At 41.1% G+C, this 24855-nt stretch overlaps 1 protein-coding gene across 2 annotated transcripts in view; it reads left to right on the forward strand.

The window, feature by feature from the left end:
* Positions 1-24855, forward strand: part of Stk3 (serine/threonine kinase 3) — a 205671-nt gene that overhangs the window by 38911 nt on the left and 141905 nt on the right. For both annotated transcript variants that reach the window (XM_041637754.1, XM_041637753.1), the window contains 2 exons: positions 22094-22258; positions 22752-22919. In XM_041637754.1, the coding sequence (XP_041493688.1) occupies positions 22094-22258; positions 22752-22919 (333 nt within the window). The remainder of the gene's footprint in view (positions 1-22093; positions 22259-22751; positions 22920-24855) is intronic.

Below are 24855 nucleotides of genomic sequence, written 5' to 3' on the forward strand. Positions count from 1 at the left end.
CTGTTTGTGTGGTGTTGTCACCGTCACCATCTCCACAGCCTGTGTGTGGGGTGTTGTCACCGTCACCATCTCCACAGCCTGTGTGTGGGGTGTTGTCACCGTCACCATCTCCACAGCCTGTGTGTGGGGTGTTGTCACCGTCACCATCTCCACAGCCTGTGTGTGGGGTGTTGTCACCGTCACCATCTTCACAGCCTGTGTGTGGGTGCTGTCACCGTCACCATCTCCACAGGCTGTGTGTGGGGTGTTGTCACCATCACCATCTCCACATCCACAGCCTCTGTGTGGGGTGTTGTCACCGTCACCATCTCCACAGCCTGTGTGTGGGGTGTTGTCACCGTCACCATCTCCACAGCCTGTGTGTGGGGTGCTGTCACCGTCACCATCTCCACAGCCTGTGTGTGGAGTGCTGTCACCGTCACCATCTCCACAGCCTGTGTGTGGGTGCTGTCACCGTCACCATCTCCACAGCCTGTGTGTGGGGTGTTGTCACCATCACCATCTCCACATCCACAGCCTCTGTGTGGGGTGTTGTCACCGTCACCATCTCCACAGCCTGTGTGTGGGGTGTTGTCACCGTCACCATCTCCACAGCCTGTGTGTGGGGTGCTGTCACCGTCACCATCTCCACAGCCTGTGTGTGGGGTGCTGTCACCGTCACCATCTCCACAGCCTGTGTGTGGGGTGTTGTCACCGTCACCATCTCCACAGCCTGTGTGTGGGGTGCTGTCACCGTCACCATCTCCACATCCACAGCCTCTGTGTGGGGTGTTGTCACCGTCACCATCTCCACAGCCTGTGTGTGGGGTGTTGTCACTGTCACCATCTCCACAGCCTCTGTGTGGGGTGTTGTCACCGTCACCATCTCCACAGCCTATGTGTGTGGTGCTGTCACCGTCTTACCGTCTCTTGTAGACTGGAGGGAGAGGTGTGCAGAGAACTGCAGACCCAAGGGCAGAGCCAGCACTCACCACAGTCCTTTGAATCACTGTTGCATTTGTAGGCACAGTAAGAGTTTCTTCAGTAAAATGAGGCCCAGACTAGTCAAATGTCCAAGGATCCCACTGACCTTATAATTAATGTGTTCATAGCTTTGATTTGAACACTTGCTTTATAGCATTGAAAATCTATTTACCATATTGATAGTAATTACAGGCTCCTTCAAAAGTGTTTTCCTTAAAGCATAGCAAATTCTTATTATTTAATTTGCCTTGCTGCTATATTATTGCTGATAATAGATGTCTTTTGATATATGTGGACTCTATTCCATGATGTGCTTTCTGGGGCTTTGTCTCCGCCTGTGTGTTACTGTCCAGTTCATGCTTGGCTTTCCCAGTCACTTTGTCTCCGCCTGTATGTTACTGGTCTAGTTCATGCTTGTCTCTCCCAGTCACTTTGTCTCCGCCTGTATGTTACCGGTCCAGTTCATGCTTGTCTCTTCCAGTCACTTGTGTAATAGATACAGTTCATACTAGATTTACAACTTCTTATATATTGAGTGCTTTTTTGTTTTGTTTTGTGATCTCTTTTTCAGGACTCTTTTCATGTGGGAAAGGATTTAAATGTCTGCCCACTGCCCATTTTCACAGTGTGCTGCCACTTCTCTTTCTCTGCAGATCAAGGGGTTATGAGCAGCATGTATATGTGTATTTACATGTGCTATAAGTCGTGAGAGCTTTCATTTTAGGTCACTAGTTGTGGAACTTTGTGATAGATTATTAATCTTTTTTTCTTTGCCAGACATGTGCAACCCAGATTTCATGAAAGACAAACTCTTTCTGCCTTCTTGTATGTAATAATAGTTAAAATATTCTAGCTCTATTTCCTACATATTTACTCTGTACTGAGAGGAAGGTTTGTGTTTTTCTAGAAGAGCCCCATAACTTTTTTTTTATTGAGAAAAGGAAAAAAAAGTTTCCCCCTCCTCCCAGCCTCCCATTTCCCTCCCCCTCCTCCCACCCTTTTCTCCCTCCCCCCACTCCTCTCCCCCTCCCTCTCCAGCCCAAAGAGCAGTCAGGGTTCCCTGCCCTGTGGAAAGTCCAAGGTCCTCCCCACTCCGTCCATGTCTAGGAAGGTGAACATCCAAACTGGCTAGGCTCCCACACAGCCAGAACATGAAGTAGGATCAAAACCCCGTGCCATTGTCCTTGGCTTCTCATCAGCCCTCATTGTTCGCCATGTTCAGAGAATCCAGTTTTATCCCATGCTTTTTCAGTCATAGTCCAGCTGGCCTTGGTGAGCTCCCAATAGATCAGCCCCACTGTCTCAGTGGGTGGGTGCACCCCTTGTGGTCCTGACTTCCTTGCTCATGTTCTCCCTCCTTCCGCTCCTCATTGGGACCTTGGGAGCTCAGTCCAGTGCTCCAGTGTGGGTCTCTGCTCTATCTCCATCCATCACCAGATGAAGGTTCTATGGTGATATGCAAGATATTCGTCAGTATTGCTCTAGGATAGGGTCATTTCAGGTTCCCTATCCTCAGCTGCCCAAGGAACTAACTGGGGACATTGCCTTGGGCTCCTGGGAGCCACTCTAGGTTCAAGTCTCTTGCCAGCCCTAAGGTGGCTCCCTTAACTAAGATTTGTGCTTCCCTGCTCCCCTATCCAACCTTCCTTTATCCCAATCATCGCTGTTTCCCCAAGTTCCCCCCATCTTCCCCTTCTCACTTTTCTCTCCCCATCTCCCCTTACCCCTAACCATCCCCACCCCCAAGATCCCACTTTTCTCCCCGGCAATTTTGTCTACTTCCCATAGGCAAGAGGATAACTATATGTTTTTCCTTGGGTTCACCTTCTTATTTAGCTTCTTTAGGTTCACCAATTGTAGACTCCGTGACCCTTATTTATGGCTAGAAACCAATTATGAGTGAGTACATCCCATGTTCATCTTTTTGGGTCTGGGTTACCTCACTCAGGATAGTGTTTTCTATTTCTATCCATTTGCATGCAAAATTCGAGAAGTCATTGTTTTTTACCGCAACGTAGTACTCTACTGTGTATATATTCCACACTCTCTTCATCCATTCTTCCATTGAAGGACATCTAGGTTGTTTCCAGGATCTGGCTATTACAAATAATACTGCTATGAACATAGTTGAACAAATGCTTTTGTCATATGATCGGGCATCTCTTGGGTATATTCCCAAGAGTGGTATTGCTGGGTCCAGGGGTAGGTTGATCCCGAATTTCCTGAGAAACTGAAACACTGATTTCCAAAGTGGTTGCACAAGATTGCATTCCCACCAGCAATGGATGAGTGTACCCCTTCCTCCACAGCCTCTCCAGCAAAGGCTATCATTGGTGTTTTTGATTTTAGCCATTCTGACAGGTGGAAGATGATATCTCAAAGTTGTTTTGATTTGCATTTCCCTGATTGCTAAGGAGGTTGAGCATGACCTTAAGTGTCTCTTAGCCATTTGAACTTCTTCTGTTGAGAATTCTCTGTTCAGTTCAGTGCCCCATTTTTTAATTGGGTTAATTAGCATTTTAAAGTCTAGTTTCTTGAGTTCTCTATATATTTTGGAGATTAGACCTTTGTCTGTTACGGGGTTGCTAAAGATCTTCTCCCAGTCAGTAGGTTGCCTTTTTGTCTTAGTGACAGTGTCCTTTGCTTTACAGAAGCTTCTCAGTTTTAGTAGGTCCCATTTATTCAGTGTTGCCCTTAATGTCTGTGCTGCTGGGGTTATACCTAGGAAGTGATCTCCTGTGCCCATCTGTTGTAGGGTACTTCCCACTTTCTCTTCTATCAGGTTCAGTGTGTTCGGACTGATGTTGAGGTCTTTAATCCATTTGGACTTGAGTTTTGTGCATGGTGATAGATATGGATCTATTTTCATTCTTCTACAGGTTGACATCCAGTTGTGCCAGCACCATTTGTTGAAGATGCTTTCTTTCTTCTATTGTATATTTTTAGCTCCTTTATCGAAAATGAGGTGTTCATAGGTTTGTGGGTTAAAATCCGGGTCTTCTATACGATTCCATTGGTCGACTTCTCTGTTTTTATGCCAGTACCACACTGTTTTCATTACTGTAGCTCTGTAATAGAGTTTGAAGTCAGGGATGGTAATGCCTCCAGAAGATCCTTTATTGTATAGGATTGTTTTGGCTATCCTGGGTTTTTTGTTTTTCCATATAAAGTTGATTATTGTCCTCTCAAGATCTGTGAAGAATTTTGATGGGACCTTGATGGGGATTGCATTGAATCTATAAATTGCCTTTGGTAGAATTGCCATTTTTACTATGTTGATCCTCCCAATCCAAGAGCAGGGGAGGTCCTTCCATTTTCTGGTATCCTTTTCAATTTCTTTCTTCAATGCCTTAAAGTTCTTGTCAAATACATCTTTCACTTCCTTGGTTAGAGTTACCCCAAGATATTTTATGCTGTTTTTGGCTATCGTGAACGGTGAAGCTTTTCTGATTTCCCTCTTTGCTTCCATATCCTTTGTGTATAAGAGGGCGACTGATTTTTTTGGAGTTGATCTTGTATCCTGCCACATTACTAAAGCTGTTTATCAGCTGTAAAAGTTCTTTGGTGGAGTTTTGGGGGTTGCTTATGTAGACTATCATATCATCTGCAAATAACTAAAATTTAACTTCTTCCTTTCCAATTCGAATCCCCTTGATCCCATTATGTTGTCTTATTGCTATTGCTAGAACTTCAAGCACTATATTGAAGAGGTATGGCGAGAGTGGACAGCCTTGTTGTGTTCCTGAGTTTAGTGGGATGGCTTTGAGTTTCTTTCCCTTTAATTTGATGTTAGCTGTCGGCTTGCTGTATATAGCTTTTATTATATTTAGGTATGACCCTTGTATCCCCAATCTCTCCAATACTTTTATCATAAAGGGATGTTGGATTTTGTCAAATGCTTTTTCAGCATCTAATGAAATAATCATATGATTTTTTTCTTTCAGTTTATGTATATGATGGATTACATTGATAGATTTTCGTATGTTGAACCAGCCCTGCATCTCTGGGATGAAGCCTACTTGATCATAATGGATAATTTTCCTAGTGTGTTCTTGGATACGGTTTGCCAGTATTTTGTTGAGGATTTTTGCGTCGATATTCATGAGTGAGATTGGCCTGTAATTCTCTTTCTTAGTTGAGTCTTTGTGCGGTTTTGGTATCAGAGTGACTGTAGCTTCATAAAAGGCAATGACTCTTCTGTTTCTATATTGTGAAATACATTAAGGAGTATAGGTATTAGGTCTTCTTGGAAGTTCTGGTAGAATTCCGCATTGAAACCATCTGGTCCTGGGCTTTTTTTGGTAGGGAGGTTTTTGATAACAGCTTCTAATTCTTCGCAACTAACAGGTCTATTTAGGTTGTTCACCTGGTCCTGGTTTAACTTTGGTATATGGTATTTATCTAAAAAAGTGTCCATTTCTTTTACATTTTCCAGTTTTGTGGCATACAGGCTTTTGTCGTAAGATCTAATGAGTCTCTGAATTTCCTCTGTGTCTGTGGTTATGTCCCCCTTTTCATTTCTGATCCTATTAATTTGCATATTCTCTCTGCCGTTTGATTAGTTTGGATAGGGGTTTATCAATCTTGTTGATTTTCTCCAGGAACCAGCTTTTTGTTTCATTGATTCTTTGGCTTGTTTTCTGTGTTTCTATTTTGTTGATTTCAGCCCTCAGTTTGATTATTTCCAGTCTTCTACTCCTCCTAGGTGAGTCTGCTTCTTTTTTTTCTAGAGCTTTCAGGTGGGCTGTTAAGTCTCCAATGTGTGCTTTTTCTATTTTCTTTAAGTGGGCACTTAGTGCTATGAACTTTCCTCTCAGGACTGCTTTCATAGTGTCCCATAAGTTTGAGTAGGTTGTTTCTTTATTTTCATTGAATTCGACGAAGACTTTAATTTCTTTCTTTATTTCTTCCTTGATCCAGGTGTGGTTCAGTAGTTGACTGTTCAGTTTCCATGAGTTTGTAGGCTTTCTGGGGGGTAGCATTGTTGTTGAATTCTAACTTTAATCCATGGTGATCTGATAAGACACAGGAGGTTACGAATATTTTTTTGTAACTGTGGAAGTTTGCTTTGTTACCAAGTATGTGGTCAATTTTCGAGAAGGTTCCATGAGCTGCAGAGAAGAAGGTATATTCTTTCCTATTTGGGTGGAATTTTCTATAGATGTCTGTTAAGTCCATTTGATTCATTACTTCCATTAATTCTCTTATTTCTCTGGTAGGTTTCTGTCTGATTGACCTGTCCATTGGTGAGAGAGGAGTGTTGAAGTCTCCTACTATTAGTGTGTGTGGTTTGATGGCAACCTTGAGTTTTAGTAATGTTTCTTTTACGTACGTGGGTGCTTTTATATTAGGGGCATAGATATTCAGTATTGAGACTTCATCCTGATGAATTGTTCCTGTTATGAGTATAAAATGTCCCTCTCCATCTCTTCTGATTGATTTAAGTTTGAAGTCAACTTTGTTAGAAATTAGTATGGCCACACCTGCTTGTTTCTTAGGTCCATTTGCTTGATAAACCTTTTCCCATCCCTTTACTCTGAGTAGGTGCCTGTCTTTGTGGTTAAGGTGTGTTTCTTGTAAACAGCAGAATGTTGGATCCTGTTTTCTTATCCAATCTCTTAGCCTGTGCCTTTTTATAGGTGAGTTGAGCCCATTGACATTAAATGATATTAATGACCAGTGGTTGTTAATTCTGGTCACTTTTTTAGTAGTAGAGTTTGTGTGTTTCCTTTCTTTGAGTTGTGCTGGTGAAGGGTCTCTAGATGTTTGAGTTATTGTGGTTATTGTTGGACTCCTTGGTTTGTGATTTTCCTTCTATTACTTTCTGTAAGGCTGGATTTGTGGCTACGTATTGTTTAAATTTGTTTTTATCCTGGAAAATTTTATTTTCTCCATTTATAGTGAACGAAAGCTTGGCTGGGTATAGTAGTCTGGGCTTGCATCCATGGTCTCTTAGTTTTTGCAGTACATCTATCCAGGACCTTCTGGCTTCCATTTTTTCCATAGAGAAATCAGGTGTAAATCTGATAGGTTTACCTTTATAAGTAACTTAGCCTTTTTCCTTTGCAGCTCTTAATAGTCTTTCTTTATTCTGTATGTTTTGTGTTTTGATTATTATATGGCGAGGAGATGGTTTTTTTTGGTCCAGTCTATTCAGTGTTCTGTATGCTTCTTGAACCTTCAAAGGAATATCCTTCTTTAGGTTGGGAAAGTTTTCTTCTATAATTTTATTAAATATATTTTCTGGACCGTTGAGCTGTACTTCTTCTCCTTCTTCTATCCCAATTATTCTTAGGTTTGGTCTTTTTATTGTGTCCCAGATTTCCTGAATGTTTTGTGATGAGAATTTGTTGGCTTTGCTGTTTTCTTTGATCAGTGTGTTTATTTTCTCTATGGTATCTTCAGTGTCTGAATTTCTTTCTTCTATCTCTTGTAATCTGTTGGTAGTACTTGTCTCTGTATTTCCTGCTCGTTTACCCAGATTTTCCATCTCCATCCTTCCCTCGGTTTGTGTTTTCTTCATTACTTCCATTTCATTCTTCATGTCTTGAACCGCTTCCCTTACCTGTTTGATTGCTTTTTCTTGTTTCTCTTGGTTTTCTTGGGTATCTTTGAGCGATTTATTCATTTCCTCTACCTTTTTGTTTGTGATCTCTAATTGTTTATGGCAGTTTTTCACCTCCTGTTCAAGGTCTTCTATTATTTTCATATAATTCACTTTTGAGTCGATTTCTTCTAATTCTTCTAGAGTAGGGTGTACAATTCTTCTTATTTCGGGATCCCTGGATTCTGGTGGTGTCATGTTGCCTTTCAGGTTGTTGGAGGAATTCTTGTATTGGCGCCTTCCCATCTCTTCCTTCAAATGGAGCCAGGAGAGGCCTGGTGTATTGGTCCAGTCTTTGCTGTGACTGACTCTCTGGTTGTAACTCTTCAGTGTAGAAGCAGGAACTGTCCGGTCCAGATGGAACTCCTCATCACCGAAACATAGACGCCTGGTAGTCCAATGACCTGCGGACAAAAGGGAGAACTTGGGGGGGCAGGGCAGGGACGAGTAGAACACAGGACACCCTGCTGCAAAAGCTGAAGGTGCGAGTGCTCCCTTTTGGGGGGTGGGGTCCTTGAGGCCTGCCCGGTAGGCAGGCACTCACCGCTCTGGGTGGGTAGCCTTAGTGTAGGAGCAGAAAACTGTTCCTGAGCAAAGTACCTAGCAGAAAACGCAGGCTTGGGGGGGGGGGGGGCTGTGTAAGAAAGCCCTGCAGAAGGAGCTGGGGGAGGGGGGTTTGTGCTCTCTTCCGGGACAATCTGCCCCTGGATAGCACACACTCACCCATCCAGATGGAACTCCTCAGTACCTAAACAGGGCCGCCTATTAGCCCGATGATCGGGGACAAAAGGAAAAACCGGGCAGGCGGGGCGAGATCCAGGAGAGCACAGGCACCCCTGGAGCACAAGCTGAAGGTGCCCGGGCTCCCTTTCGGGGGGTCCTTGAGGCCTGCTCGGTAGGCAGGCACTCACCGCTCTGGGTGGGTCGCCTTAGTGTAGGAGCAGAAAACTCGCACCATAACTTTTTTACTGTAAAACTTTGAGTAGGTCCTCCTCTCAGATCTCGTCCTTCGGGTGGGGTGACATGGACCCACAGCCTGCTCTGTAGATCTCCAGCCTTCTCTTCCTGATTACTCAAGAGCCCTTGCTCAGGTGAGAGAGGGAGCACGATCTGGGTCCTAAGGAAGCCTGATTGGTCCTCAGATAGAGAGTCACATGCCAGCTTTTATATTACTTTGGAAGGGCTTTGGTCACTATTCTGTTTGACTGTGTTATGTATCATAAAAACAATGGAATTTGAAGCATTTGAAGATTTCTGAAATGAAATCTGAACACAGTATCAGTTCAGTTTGAAGTGAACATGTAATTAGGCCAGAGTGGGCGAAGAAGCAGGATGGAGACCGTTAAAGAGTCCCCACGTTACCTGGCCTCAAATATTATATTCTTTTTGTTTAGGGGAGGAAATGGGAGTCAGTTAGAGATCTCACACTGTTACGTATTCAGAGTTAATGGTTAGCATTTCTGGGTTTAGTTTTCCTATGTTCTCCATTCTAGGAACTTCCCCTCTTATTTTACTTTTTTTTTTTTTAATTTATTTATTTATTAAGGATTTCTGCCTCGTCCCCACAACCGCTTCCCATTTCCCTCCCCCTCCCCCGATCAAGTCCCCCCCCCTCATCTGCTCGAAGAGCAATCAGGGTTCCCTGACCTGTGGGAAGCCCAAGGACTGCCCACCTCTATCCAGGTCTCGTAAGGTGAGCATTCAAACTGCCTAGGCTCCCACAAAGCCAGTACGTGCAGTAGGATCAAAAACCCACTGCAATTGTTCTTGAATTCTCAGTATTCCTCATTGTCCGCTATGTTCAGCTAGTCCGGATTTATCCCATGCTTTTTCAGACCTAGGCCAGCTGGCCTTGGTGAGTTCCCAATAGAACATCCCCATTGTCTTAGTGTGTGGGTGCACCCCTCGTGGTCCTGAGTTCCTTGCTCGTGCTCCGTCTCCTTCTGCTCCTGATTTGGACCTTGAGATTTCTGTCCGGTGCTCCCGTGTGGGTCTCTGTCTCTGTCTCCTTTCATCGCCTGATGAAGGTTAATATTCCTGAGGATGCCTATGTGTTTGTCTTTGGATTCACCTTATTTTACTTTTTTGTAGTTTTTCTAAACAGGGTTTCTCTGTGTAGCCTTGGGTGTTCTGGAACTCACTCTGTAGACCAGGCTCTGCTTCCTGAGTGCTGGTACTAAAGTAGTGCACCACCCAGCCCTTCTTGTTAACAATTAAGTACTGTAGGCATCAGTTTCAGCTGTTGATTACAAGTTATAGAAAACTTCATCGTCTGTCTATCTATCTATCTATCTATCTATCTATCTATCATCTATCTGCTTACTTATTTTGAGACAGTATCTCTACAGAGACTTGGCTGGCTTAGAACTCACCATCTAGACTCGACTGGCCTTGAATTTACGGAGATCTGCCTGCTTCTACCTCCCAAGTGCTGGTGTACTACACCTAGCCTTATACTTTCTTTTTTAAACCATAAAGGAAATCTGTTTGCTAATATAATTAAAATTCTATGTAAAATTAGTGTTGTATGTGCCTTGCTTGATTCAGGGTCAAAAGCATGAGTAGAGCTTGCTTGTTGAGATACCACTATACTAATGCCAGCTTTTCTTTCCTGGCCACAGGTGGCTGCCAGCAGTGTCCTGGATTATATATTTCAGTCAGAAATCTGGCAGTAAAGAGCGATAGCCCTGTACTTCAGTGCTCCAGAATGGGCTGTGCCTTTCTCTGAGCATTTGGACTAGTATGTGGTAACTGACGTCTCCTTGTGGTCACGATGCCGTTGACTAAGATACGATCTGAATCTGGAGAAGTAGTGATTGCCTGTAAGGAAGTCAGAGTGTGTTAGTAGGAGCAGGATAACTGCTGGACCAGCCAAAAAGAATACAGTTTGTATATTTACTGGACAAAAAGTCCCCTAAAATACATCAAGAATTAAAAAAATTAAAATGCCCCTCAAAAATATTTTCTATACTGAAAGCTAAATTTTGGTAGTGGTGTCTGGTGACATTGATTGTCAAAGCTGTTGGCCCCTGACTTCCTCCCTTACAATAGAGACAGGGAGGTTGATGTTTTCTGAAGAGCCTGTTGTTCATATGTTAGTGAGAGGTGAATTCTTCAGAGCTTAAAGAGTGGTATTTATCCGGGGCACCTACCCTTCTGCTTAGCCTTACTCTTGGGCACTGCTGTGTGCTCATTTCTCTGACTAGAGTCCGAGGAGATGGTTATAAACTACCAGAAGTTAAACAAAGCAGGAAGATTAATTTTGGCTCATGGTGGTCACCTGGCTCCACGGCTCTTACGCCTGTGACAAGGCAGAAGCATCATGGTGGGAAGATACGGAGCAGAGCTGCTAACATCAGGGAAGGGAGGCCAGAACTATAACTGTCCCTTGCTGTCTTGCCCAAGGCCCCACCTCCTAGTGGTCAGCTGTCAGTCCATCCACAATGGATTGGTCCCTCTCAGTGGCACCAGCAGCTGTGTGCCACGCCTTCAGTTCAGGAGTCTTTTTTATTTTAGGAGACAGTGTTTCATATTTGGGTCATAGCAGAGTGAGTGTTTCATATGGAAGCTGATACTTTTGCTTCTTATTTGGCACCTCCACTTGGAGTCAAGATTGAGTTTTGGGTGTTGCAAGTTACAGCTTCAAAGCAAATGGAGAAAAATGACAGTATGCACTGTACAATCAGACTGTCAGAATAAAATGACAGTGTGCGCTGTACGATCAGACTGTCAGAATAAAATGACAGTGTACACTGTATGATCAGACTATCAGAATAAAATTACAGTATGCACTGTACAATCAGACTGTCAGAATAAAATGACAGTGTGCACTGTACAACCAGACTGTCAGAATAAAATGACTTATGCGCTGTACAATCAGACTATCAGAATAAAATGACAGTATACACTGTACGATCAGACTGTCAGAATAAAATGACAGTATGCGCTGTATGATCAGACTGTCAGAATAAAATGACAGTGTGCACTGTACAATCAGACTGTCAGAATAAAATGACTTATGCGCTGTACAATCAGACTATCAGAATAAAATGACAGTATGCACTGTACGATCAGACTGTCAGAATAAAATGACTTATGCGCTGTATGATCAGACTGTCAGAATAAAATGACAGTGTGCACTGTACAATCAGACTGTCAGAATAAAATGACTTATGCGCTGTACGATCAGACTGTCAGAATAAAATGACAGTGTGCACTGTACAATCAGACTGTCAGAATAAAATGTCTTATGCGCTGTACAATCAGACTATCAGAATAAAATGACAGTATGCACTGTACGATCAGACTGTCAGAATAAAATGACTTATGCGCTGTATGATCAGACTGTCAGAATAAAATGACAGTGTGCACTGTACAATCAGACTGTCAGAATAAAATGACTTATGCGCTGTATGATCAGACTGTCAGAATAAAATGACAGTGTGCACTGTACAATCAGACTGTCAGAATAAAATGTCTTATGCGCTGTACAATCAGACTATCAGAATAAAATGACAGTATGCACTGTACGATCAGACTGTCAGAATAAAATGACTTATGCGCTGTACAATCAGACTATCAGAATAAAATGACAGTATGCACTGTACGATCAGACTGTCAGAATAAAATGACTTATGCGCTGTATGATCAGACTGTCAGAATAAAATCACTTATGCGCTGTATGATCAGACTGTCAGAATAAAATGACAGTGTGCACTGTACAATCAGACTGTCAGAATAAAATGACTTATGCGCTGTACAATCAGACTGTCAGAATAAAATGACAGTATGTGCTGTATGATCAGACTGTCAGAATAAAATGACAGTATGCGCTGTATGATCAGACTGTCAGAATAAAATGACAGTATGCGCTGTATGATCAGACTGTCAGAATAAAATGACAGTATGCGCTGTATGATCAGACTGTCAGAATAAAATGACAGTATGCGCTGTATGATCAGACTGTCAGAATAAAATGACAGTATGTGCTGTATGATCAGACTGTCAGAATAAAATGACAGTATGTGCTGTATGATCAGACTGTCAGAATAAAATGACAGTATGCGCTGTATGATCAGACTGTCAGGAGTTTTGATAGCAGTCATGTGCCACCATGTCTTAATCTCCAGCTCAGTACATTGTACACTTCATGATTCATTACGTCTTTTCTAAGTTTCTGATTGAATTATCAATACTTTTCCTTATGACTTTCCCTTGTTACAACATAGTCCTCCAAACAGAAGATGCCTTTTACCTTAACTAAGCACATTAGGTTTGCAGTGCACTCTCTTGTCTTCCTTGGTAAGTTGCCCAGTTCCCTCCTTTGTTGCTATTCTTCTTGGCATTTTCCACAGTTCTGTTTCCCTTTTGTGAGTCAGGCCCACCTTCATACACTATTTAATTACGGTACATTCCTCTGTAGGCAGATTATCTGTACAGCCAGACATGCATGGAGCTCTCTGTCCGTGGTAACCCTGACTCGCGGCACCTGCAGCAGTGGTTATTGGAGGGATCTCTTCAGGGGGAGTTCTAGATGTGGAGGCGATGTTTCTTATCTGGGTGCACTGTGTAATTTCACTGACTTTGAGCCTCCTAATCCTAAGTGAGTACAATATCATATTCCTTTCCTTACCTGCATCTGTGTTTCCCAGCGAGGGACACGTGTGAGAACACGTGTGGCGTTCTGTGTCCACGTGGAAGTGCTCCTTTATTACTGTTAAAATGGCATTTACATTTTATGTTTCAAATTAATAATGAGTTAAGAATTTTACATATGTTAAAATTGTAACCATCTAGCATTAGACTTCAAAAAACTCTGGTATGTATTATTGTGTGCCTTTCCTTTCCCCGTTTTTCTTCTTGTTTCTTTTTTTCTTTCCTAATTACGTATTTTAGATACTTTCTCATATCAATACATGGAAGTTTTATGTGAGCGTTACTGAATGCTTAAATATTTTCCTTCTCTTTTTCCAGTAATGGGTTTCAGCTTTTCTACTTCTGACCATTAAAATCAAAGCTACAAAACACTGTACACATGTACTGATTTATTTGTATTTTTAATGGTCATGGAATATATTCAGAGAAGGGAATTACTGAGTCATTGGGCGTTATTGTTTCCCAGTTCTCTCCTCCAGGGCGAGGGAGCAAACCCAAGTCCTTGGCATTTTAGTCTCTGTTGAGCTACATCAGCAGGTGGTGCGCTGAGTTTTCTAGGCAGTCCAAACTGTGTATGTGGCTCAGGGGTAGCAGTCTCAGCTGCACTTCAGCATGACTCTGGCTGCTCAGGTCTTCCTGCTTCACTCAGTTTTCTAACTTTACTAAAGGTGTTTGCTATTAGTTGCGCTATGGAACTTTCCCTGGGGAGTTTGAACTGCTCTACTGCGGCAGCTTCTAGTGTTACTGTACATTGTATTTCTCTATGCCAATTTCTCTACAACTTAGTTCTTCTACTCCAAAGAACTTTCTAAAATTTCAGATGTGGTCACATTAAATGTATGGCTTCCCATTTTGTCTTATTTTCCCATGTGCTCTGTATTCAAGGAAAAAAAAAACCCAACACCTAGTCACTGATACTGGCACACAGACACCATACACTTTATTATTTTGCATAGTCTATAAGATAATGACCATCATTGTGATATTTTCATACATGTACATAATGCACTTCGATCATATTATTGCCTTTGTTGCTATCTCTTTCCTTTTCCATCCCCAGTCTCCTTCCTATGCCAGTAGTTTCTTTTATACTGTATGTTTCTTTGTTTATTAGTTTATGTATGCGAGTGTGCATGTCCTGGTGTGCGAATGTATGTCCTGGTGTGTGAATGCACATGCCATGGTGTGTGAGTGTGCGTGTTGTGGTGTGCAAGTGTGCTTACCATGATATGTGTGTGTTGTGGTGTGCATTTGTGCGTGCTGTGGTGTGCAAGTGTGCACACCGTGGTGTGTGAGTGTGTGTTGTGGCGTATATGTTGAGGTCAGAGGAAAGCTCTGGAGTGTCCAGCTTTCTCCTTCCGTTACAACACCGATGGGTTCAGAGTATTAAACCTGGGTCTTCAGGCTCAGTGACACAAGTTCCTCTACTTGATGAACCATCGTACCAGCCACTGACTTGTCTGCTTTTATTTTTCTTTTTTTTTTTTTTTTTGGTATTGAAGGAAGCATGCAATACATGTCTCTATGTTTTATTTTGCCTAGAGTTCCATTGTTTTTGTTTGTTTGCTTTTGTGACTGATTTGATTTTATTCCTATTTATGGTTGTATGTTATATATATTAAAATGTATATCACATTTTAAAGCTTTTTTTCATACTTTGGCTAGCACATACTGGTGACTGTGTATGTTTCTGTGTGAATCACCCTGGCACTCAAGAATATATTCTTCTCTCCTTGGTCACTGCTTTTCATGAGTCAGGTCAGCAGTCTGAGCTGTGAAGCTTCCTTGGTGAGGAGATGCTGAAGCGAATGGTGGAGTTGGCAGAACTGGGTGCCCTTCAAAGCTCTGGAGGGGAATTGAGTAACTCGAGTTCCCCAGTCAGTTTTAAGGACGGCAGTTGTGGAGCGTTTCTGTAGCTTCTCATAGCATTGGAGCAGTGTGTTCACCAACTGTACTGAATTTCATGAAGAAGGGGACAGTGGAACAGGGTTTTAATTCATTCCATGCCTACCTTTTATGCCTTTGTTTGTTTAGTATTAAGTGAAAGGATTGGTGTAGAGTAATGGATGGTAAGAACTCAGCCAATATTTTTAATATCTTGACTCGAGTAATGTAAGGTTATGTTTTGAAAGAGATGAGATTTGATACAGGCTTAAAGGACTGTAAGGATTACATAGTTGAGTTCTCATCAGTTTGTTTAGTGTGTGTGTGTGTATGTGAGTGATACACTTGTGAGCCAAAGTGATGATGTGCAACAGTGAGTGTGAGCGGTCAGGTAACTAGCCAGTCAGTTCTCGCCTTCCGCCATAGCTTCTGGGCATCAAATGCAGGTCATCTGACTTGTGCAGCAAGGGTCTTTATCTACTGAACCATCTGGCTAGCCCTTGGTCAGTTCGTAAGATCTTATGCCAGTGGACTTGAGAGTGGGCTAAAGTAGCTAAAAACACTTGAACTTGCAGAGGGTCTGCGTTCAGTTCTCAATACACACATGGCTGTTCACAAATGTCTGTAATTTCCAGTTCTAGGGGTTCTGATGCCCTGACCTCTGTAAACTCCTATACACATGTGTAACACATATGCACACTCATACACACACACATATTCACACACACACAACATAAATAAATGTGTTTTAATAAGATCCTGTACAAAATCATTGTGTGAGTGAGACTTAGAATAGCAGGACATTTTGTTATAAATTTTAAAACAGTAGGATAATTTATTATAAATTTTGAGTTTCAGCCTCACAATGGATTTAGAATCCCCGTGAGCTAATATTATTCCATACAGAATGGTTACATTGTTTCGTGTGCATACAGAATGGTTACGTTGTTTCGTGTGCATACAGAATGGTTACGTTGTTTTCGTGTGCATACAGAATGGTTACGTTGTTTCGTGTGCATACAGAATGGTTACGTTGTTTCATGTGCATACATAATGGTTACGTTGTTTCATGTACATACATAATGGTTATGTTGTTTCGTGTGCATACAGAATGGTTACGTTGTTTCATGTGCATACATAATGGTTACGTTGCTTCATGTGCATACAGAATGGTTACGTTGTTTCATGTGCATACAGAATGGTTATGTTGTTTCATGTACATACATAATGGTTACGTTGTTTCATGTGCATACAGAATGGTTACGTTGTTTCATGTACATGCATAATGGTTACGTTGCTTCATGTGCATACAGAATGGTTACGTTGTTTCGTGTGCATACAGAATGGTTACGTTGTTTCATGTGTATACAGAATGGTTACGTTGTTTCATGTACATGCATAATGGTTACGTTGCTTCATGTGCATACAGAATGGTTACGTTGTTTCATGTACATGCATAATGGTTATGTTGTTTCATGTATATACAGAATGGTTACGTTGCTTCATGTGCATACAGAATGGTTACGTTGCTTCATGTGCATAGATGATTAAATGAAAAAGATGAGGTAAGTTTGACTCAATTTTAGAAATGTAAATTCCTAATTTTGTATAAACTTAAAAAACTTCACTTGCATTGACTTTTCCTGACTAAAGACATTAAGGATTTCTGTTTATTTTAAAATCATTTATGCATTTGCCCTTGAGACAAGTTGGTGGGTGCATTTTTATCAAAACCATATACACGGTGACATATTAAATGTATCATATTATTATACTAATCATATGACTCTAGAAACAAAAGTAACCAAAGGACTGAAGCCTATCAAAACCATCTTTTTGTTTTTGTACAATGAAATTCTTTTTAAATTTGCCAGGGAATTCATAGTAATATTGAAACCAGATGTAGACTTCCGTCTTGTAACGTATTAGCTCAGCTACAGAAGTCTTATTTCCACCCTGATTACTGAGCAGTGCATTTGTGGCTTATGATCTCTCTCTCGTTATAACAGACCTAGAAAACGCCATCAAAATGATTTAAATATAGTGACAAAATAGAACTCAACTCCCGTGTATTGAAGATCACCTAAATAAACCCCAAAGCGAAGTATCCCTGCTGATAATTTTCTCTTGAAGGACGTCTTGACAGATAACGCGGAAAGAAGCGCTAGCCCTCGTTTGTCGTGGATCTGAGACTGAAATCCCCACTGTTTCCTTCTGTTGGAAGCAGATTGTCTTTCCTGTTTTTTTTTTTGTTTGTTTGTTTTTTGTTTTTTTTTTGTTTTGTTTTGTTTTGTTTTGTTTTTCCCTCCAAGGGTTTTCAGTACAACCTGGCTGTCTTAGTTAGGGTTTCTGTTGTCGTGATAAACTCATTCCCCAAGTCAACATGAGACGGGAAGGGCTTATTTCACTTTATATCTTATACTTTCATCACCAAGGGCAGCCAGGGCAGGAACCTGGAGGCACGAGGGGAGCACTTCTTGCCGGCTGGCCTGTTCCTGATGGCTTGCTCAGCCTGTTTTCCTTTAGCACCCAGGGCCATCAAGCCAAGGGTGCTACCACCCACCGTGGATGGACCCTCCAGCAGCAATCCTCAATCAGGAAAATGTCCCATGGGCTTTCCCACAGGCCAGTCCAGTGGGGGAGTTTTCTCAACTGAGGGTCCTTCTTTCCAGATGACTGTAGCCTGTGTCATGTTGACACACAACTACCAGCAAACTGACCATTTTGAAATGATTGAGTCTGTGTCTGTTTGAATTGATGAAATTTTTATAGAAGTGAAACACCATAGTACCTTAAATTTTATTAAATAATGGAAATAAATTCCACATGAAATCTTTCCACTTTGGGTAAAGCTATAATTTATATATAAATAAAATTAAAAACAGATTATTTGAGACTAAAAGTCCATGTCTTAGGAAGGTGAGGTCTGCTTTATGTTTTGATAGCAGTTGATGGGCGAGCGTCAAAGTCACCAGGGAAGTCTGATAGACAGGCTGCTAAGTCTGGGCCTGCTGTGTGGTCAGTGTCCACTAAGTAATAGACAGTTCCTGTCTGCTCTCAGCTCCTCTCCACTACTGAAAATCAGGATTCCTGGAGCAGCTTTAATTCCTGATAGACTACTTTCATCCAAAGTTCGTTTGATTTCATTTTTATTTAAAACAGATGAGGCAGCAATTGGTTGCTTTAAATTAGCTAAAATTATGTGTATTTTTGTGCTAGAATTAAAATTTAGCCTATTACTTTCCCCTGATTTCAGATCTCAGTGGAAGGAAAGTGGGTTTTCCTCAGTCTTTAAGACCTCTTTACAGTTACGACAGATCTGCTCGTCCTGAGCTCATGATGTGGGTGTCTGCGTTTCTGTGATTGTATTCCTTTCTGTGGGCTGCCCCTATGTTTCTTGTCTGATTAGTCCAAATAAAGACTAAGTTTTTGTGTCACTTCATCTTTTCTTCCCTAATTGTCCCCTCGTGTGCTTTCATTTCACGTTGAAAATGCTTTAAAAAATACTTGGCAGCTTATATGTCTATCTCTTACCTTCTAGAGCAGGGTCCTCAGCCTTCTTCATGCTACAGCCCTTTAATAGTGTTCTTCCTGCTGGGATGACCCCAACCATAGGATTACTTTGTTGCTACTTCATAAGTGTAATTTTATTACTGGTATGAATTGTGTTATAAATATCTGATATGCAGGGTATCTGATATGTGACCCCCAAAGGGGTTGCAACCCCACAGGCTGAGAACCACTGTTTTCTAGACTGAGACTCTTCTTGGCTAGGTTAAAAGTACCTCCCTCCCCTCTGGCTTCCTACCCTGCCCTAATAATTGAACTGACGACTTTGATTACTGAGCCTTTCCTATCCTAACGCGATGCCTAGTCTGATTCTGAAGTTCTCATTCTCCTGCCCTGGCTACTCAGTTATTTAATAGGTTGCTACCATGCACAGCTTTTTGATTTTATTCTTTTTCTGTTGTAATATAGAGGTGTGGTCCCAGGGTGATGAGCTTTAAGAGCACACTGTGCAAGTCTGAGAAGTTGACACTAAGGCTACTAATTATAAAGAATGCTTCCTGTCTAGAGTTGTGCACATTTACCATTTATTCCCATTTGTATATCCTAGACATCTAGCAGAATATTGAAAGACTCCTGAGGAACAGAAGTGATCTTTTTCTTATTTCATGTTCAAAGATCTTTAAAAAATTTTAAATTTAATTAAATTATAATTGCATTTTTTACCTTTTCTCGCTTCTCTCTTATGCCTGTACTCTTCTCCAGCAAGCTTACAGTCTCTCTTCCTTAACCATCCATTGTCGCATGTGCATGTAAGCTAACAATGTATCAATAAAACTTGCTGAGTCTGATGATCAGTCCATGGGGCTCGTCCCTGGGGAAGACGTACTCTCCCTCTCTCGGCAGTTGCTCTGTTGATATTGGGATATCAACTCTTGGAATTGTTCAGGAAGGTTCAACAGCCATGTTTTTGAGAGCCCTAGTCACATGATTTTCAACAAACGAAGAAACAGAGAAAAATGTTAAAATTCATGGCAGTTTTGCCTCAGCCCCTGAGTTGTGAGATACAAGTGGGAACCATTACCCAGTCTGGACCCATGAATTTTAACATTTTTCTCTGTTTCTTCGTTACCTTTACTGAGATTTTTGATGGAGAGTACATTGAATCTGCAGATTTCTCGGGTAGCAGGAGCATCTCAGCAAGTCGTCTGGACGTGGCCATGGATGTATTTCTGTTTCTGTTCTCTCTTTGATCTCTGCTTCCTGTTTCTTACTGTATAAATCTTTCTTGGTTAATCCCTATGTGCTTCATTCTTTTGATGTTATTGCAAATGGAATTTTTTGTGATTTCCTTTTTAGAAATGATAATTTTTGTGTGTTTATTTTGTACTCTGTATCTTGCTACTTTGCTAAAACTATTTATGCTTACAGTTTTTTTAGTTTCGTAGCTGTTGTTCCACAAACAGATCATTTATTTCTTATAATTTCTTTCCTTCTTCCTTGCCCTGCCTAGAACCCTCCAGTACTCTAGAAGTGTACTTCTTAGTGGAGAAGCCTTGGTCATCATGGTTCTCCGGGTGCCCTGTGTGCTATTCAGTCTTTGGGTTGGCGCTTGTTCTTTTAGTCCCTAGCTCACTGTGTGTTTTCATCATACTTGATTGAATTAAAGTTTACCGTTTAGTCATTTGGCTTTCCTGTTAATGGTTGAAGTGGTCATGTGGTTTCTCTTTTGCCATTCTGTTAAGATAATGTATTTCATTGTGTAAATTTTGTATGTTGCACCATCCTTCAATTTGAGAAATAAATTTATTTCATCATGTTATATAAAATCCTGTCAGTATTCAGCTTATTTGTATTTACCAGTATTTTATTAAAGATTTGCATTAATGTGCACAAGGGTACTGTTTTTGTAGTTTTCTTACAGTGTCCATTTCCACCTCTGGTCACAGGATAATACATTAATAAAATAAATTTTCTAAATGTGCCTCCCCCTTTCTGATTTTTCGAAAGGTTTGAGAAGTTGAATCAAGGAATTTTTCTCCCCACCTTCTTTTAGTGTAGATTGTGTCTTCCAAGATAACACGCATACAGTTGGCTCCATATCATTAGACCTCAGTAAAAGTGCCTTTCAGAGATGGGGGATGGAAGTGCAGCCTAGAGACAGCAGCTGCTTAGAAAGTGTGACTCTCTGGGACAGCTTCGGGGCATCTTCCCGTCTCCAGACCCTGCTTAACATGCTATAAAATACGAAACCCAAACGGCCTCTCAGAGATCCCCGAGTATCCAAAGATATGTCTCGACCCTCCTCTGGTTCTCTGCTGTGTTTTCTTTGTGGTAGATGCCACTGACGTTTTTTTCTTGTGCTACCACCTGTTTGCTGTCAAATTCTGCCTTCCTCTGTACCTAGAAGACAAGGTCAATCATTTATGTTTGATTTGATTATGTAGGTATAGGTAAGTCATTGGACATTGGTGATTAAGTTACATGTCATGAGATGGACTGAGAAGCCAACCCTTGATGACAAGGTTGTTTCTCTAGTGACCATTTCCTATTGTTAATTATTCAGAGTCCCACCAAGAGTGACTTCATTTGTATGAAAGGGTTATGAATTCAGAATCAGGAGCCAGAGATAAACTATAGTTCAGTTGGTAGAGTGCTTGCCCTTGTCTGAAGGCCTGGGTTTGCTTTCCAGCACCACATGAAGTGGGTGTGGTGATGAATGCCTGAAAGCCCAGCACTCAGGCAGGACAGGCGGGAGACCAGAAGTTCAGTGTCTTCTCCAGCTCGGTAGTAAGATGGTAGTAAGATGGAAGGCACCTTGTGCTACATGAAACCCTGCCTCTTGTGTGTGCGTGTGTGTTTTCCTTTCATCTCTTTTGTTCAGCAAATTTCAAGGGATTTAGAAAATTCTCTTCTAATAATAGGAACCTAGAAAGAAGAACAAATATTTACCTATTGTTATTTCAGAATATCATGCTACACTACAGAATTTTTATAAAAGGTAAATGAAATACTCATTAAAAAACAGGTTATAGTGGCTCAAAGAGAAATGATGATATCTTGGGATATGCATCTTTATGAGTGTCATGGATAATTTTAAAGAAATTTAATCTTCCATTCTTCAGTAGTGTGCAATAGTGGAATGACAGCGTTGTGTGGAGGGCAGGAGTTTTGTGGCTTCTTTTGTCGAGGTTTAATGGGTGTTGGAAAGAGGCATTTGTGCCGGCGCTGGTGGTACCTGCCTTTAATCCCAACACTCAAAGGCGGGGGCAGGTGGATCTCTGAGTTTGAGGCCCGCCTAGCCAGAGCCAGACACAGAACAGCCAGGACTACACAGATAATCTTGTCTTCAAAAACAAAAGGCAAAAACAAAAAAGAAGAAAGAAAGTATGAACTTGTTACTGATGTTTTTATTATGATGTCTCTGTGATTTTATCTGATACTGTATTTCATCATTACTTTAAAAATATTCCTTTCCAGTTAACAGAAGACGAAATCGCAACTATTCTAAAATCTACATTGAAAGGATTAGAATACTTGCATTTTATGAGGAAAATACACAGAGATATAAAAGCTGGGAACATTCTCCTCAATACAGAAGGGCACGCAAAGCTTGCAGATTTTGGAGTGGCTGGCCAGTTAACAGTAAGTTGACTTTAATAATTTGGATATATTTTGGACTATTTTTCAGACTTGATTTTTGACTAAACTGATATTTGGGACATATGGAAGGATAACTTTGTTATTCTTATGGTGAGGAAGCCATGTTTGAGTCTGTTTACAGTGTTTGAGTCAGTAGATAATAAAAGACATTTTATCATCCAAATGCTCAAGTTTGTGAAAGGGAAACAAATCGAGTCTCTTGGTACACTGGTTTTCTTCCACTGCTTCTGTTGTTATTATACTATGGTAAGTGACTGTCTTTAATAAAATGAGGAAGAGTTAAAATCTCTTGGTTATTTTATAGTTTAAGATTCCTAAAATATGTCATGTTGTAACTAGTTGAAGCATTAGGAAAATAGTCAGTGTTTAATAGAATCTGTGTTATTAATGGATCACAGGTTTTAATGAATATGTTGGCATACCTGTTTCCTTTGTGTTTTTGTGTAGCATTTATGCTTATATAATATCATTGCAGGATACAATGGCAAAACGCAATACTGTAATAGGAACCCCATTTTGGATGGCTCCTGAGGTAATTCAAGAAATAGGTTACAACTGTGTGGCTGACATCTGGTCCCTTGGCATCACTTCTATAGAGATGGCAGAAGGGAAACCCCCTTATGCTGATATACATCCAATGAGGGTAAGGAAATTATGTTTTGCTAAGAGCACTGGTTTTGACTCTTGCAGTTTTGCAATGGCAACATAAACAAACAGAAAGCGAATGCATTCTCTTGAGTCAGAGACTTAAGTTTCCACTTTATTCCACTGCACAATCGCTTGTGAGGAAAGAGCTCTAGGGCCGTATGTCTTCAGCACGCACTATCTTTCCACCGTCACTGCCACCCACGAGAGCCGTGCTTTCCAGGGAATGCGCTGTTTCTGTGTTCTTTAGCTCATTGCTTTCCAAAGGCTGCTGGAAAGGGTTAAGAAATGAGTCCCCACTTTCTTACGCACTCCTCAGTTCCTACCTCTCTGCTTTATTTAAGCTGATATTTAAAGTCTCAGTGGGGCTGGAGAGATGACTCTGGTTATGAGCGTGCTGCTCTTCTAGAGGGCCTGGGTTCAGTCTCAGCACCCACATGGAGGCTCATGTCTGTAACTCTAGTTTCGTGGGTTCCTATATCATCTTCTGACCTCTGTGTCTGCTAGGCAGACCTGTAGGCAAACACCCATATATGTAAAATAAAAAATGTAAAAGTCCTCATGCTCACTGTTGCTATCTATCTGTAAGGGAGCGAGATATATTTCTTTAAAATTGATTATTTATTTAAAAATACACTCTTTTTTTTTCTTACTATTACCTGCCCCCATGAACTCCTTTCCATGATAACCTTTGCTTTTGAAGTATATTCCTTGCATATTCAAGTCTAGCTTGTTGTGCTTTAGGATTTGCAATGACACTTTATCTAGATTACAGTACTATGTGGCCCTCTGGCATAGGTGTGCATTTTTATCTTTGTATATATTTATTGCCATCTAGTGGCTGTAGTTGCCCTAGGACCTCTGTCGGAGTAAAGGAGGAAGAATGTGTTTATGGAAAAGATAGGGAGACATAGAGAGGAGAATGAAGTGAATCGGTGGAGAAAGGAAGACGGGAATACTTTTGAATATCTAATGAGGAATAAATTGGAATTATGTTTAATATCATAACAATACAAATAATTGCAGTATTGAAAATACTTAAAAATCTACCTGCCATATTGAGGCACATTACCAGACAGTTACTGTAGTGGTACAGTTGTATTCCATTTATATTATCTTTGTACCCATAAGCTCCTTTGGCAATATTAAAAAGAAAACATAATGTAACTATGTATTTGAAAACAACATGAAAAATAGGAAAGTCAGCACAGGAATGTAAACTCTCATTCTTCTTTGAGTATCAGTCACCTCTGGTCCTCTGTCAGGGTGTTCATGGGGTGTGATTCTCTGGTATCAGTCACCTCTGGTCCTCTGTCAGGGTGTTCATGGGGTGTGATTCTCTGGTATCAGTCACCTCTGGTCCTCTGTCAGGGTGTTCATGGGGTGTGATTCTCTGGTATCAGTCACCTCTGGTCCTCTGTCAGGGTGTTCGTGGGGTGTGATTCTCTGGTGAGAACCTCTGCCAGGTTGAAAAAATTGTAGTTTGTGACTCTGATTTAATGTTCTTAAAACTCACTTGAGTTTGAATTCATACTTATAAAATAGTAAAAATATATTAGAATACAGTATTTCTCTTTAAAAATATCTAGATACACTGCATATTTTGCAAACTTCTTTTTAGAATTACTTGGTCTCTTTTTCTATCTTTTAAAATCTGCCAGATTTTGAAGTCCCAACTAAGGTTTTATTTGTTTCATATGTATGCATTTGCCTATGTATGTCTGATTTGTGCCTGGTGCTCACAGGGGCCAGAGAGGGTATCAGCTCCTCGGAGACTGGAGGTATAGATGGTTGTGTGCTGCCTTGGCACACAAAACAAAGGAACCAAACCTGGGTCCTTTGGAAGAGAACTAAGTACTGATCCATCTCTCCCTCTCCTCAGATTTTATTTAGATGTATGGAGATTTCCTTGACAACAACAGCCCATATAGACT

The sequence above is a fragment of the Microtus oregoni genome, unplaced genomic scaffold (genome assembly GCF_018167655.1).
Source record: "Microtus oregoni isolate MIOR12 unplaced genomic scaffold, Mior012 000053F_ref0000044, whole genome shotgun sequence".
Lineage (NCBI taxonomy): Eukaryota > Metazoa > Chordata > Mammalia > Rodentia > Cricetidae > Microtus > Microtus oregoni.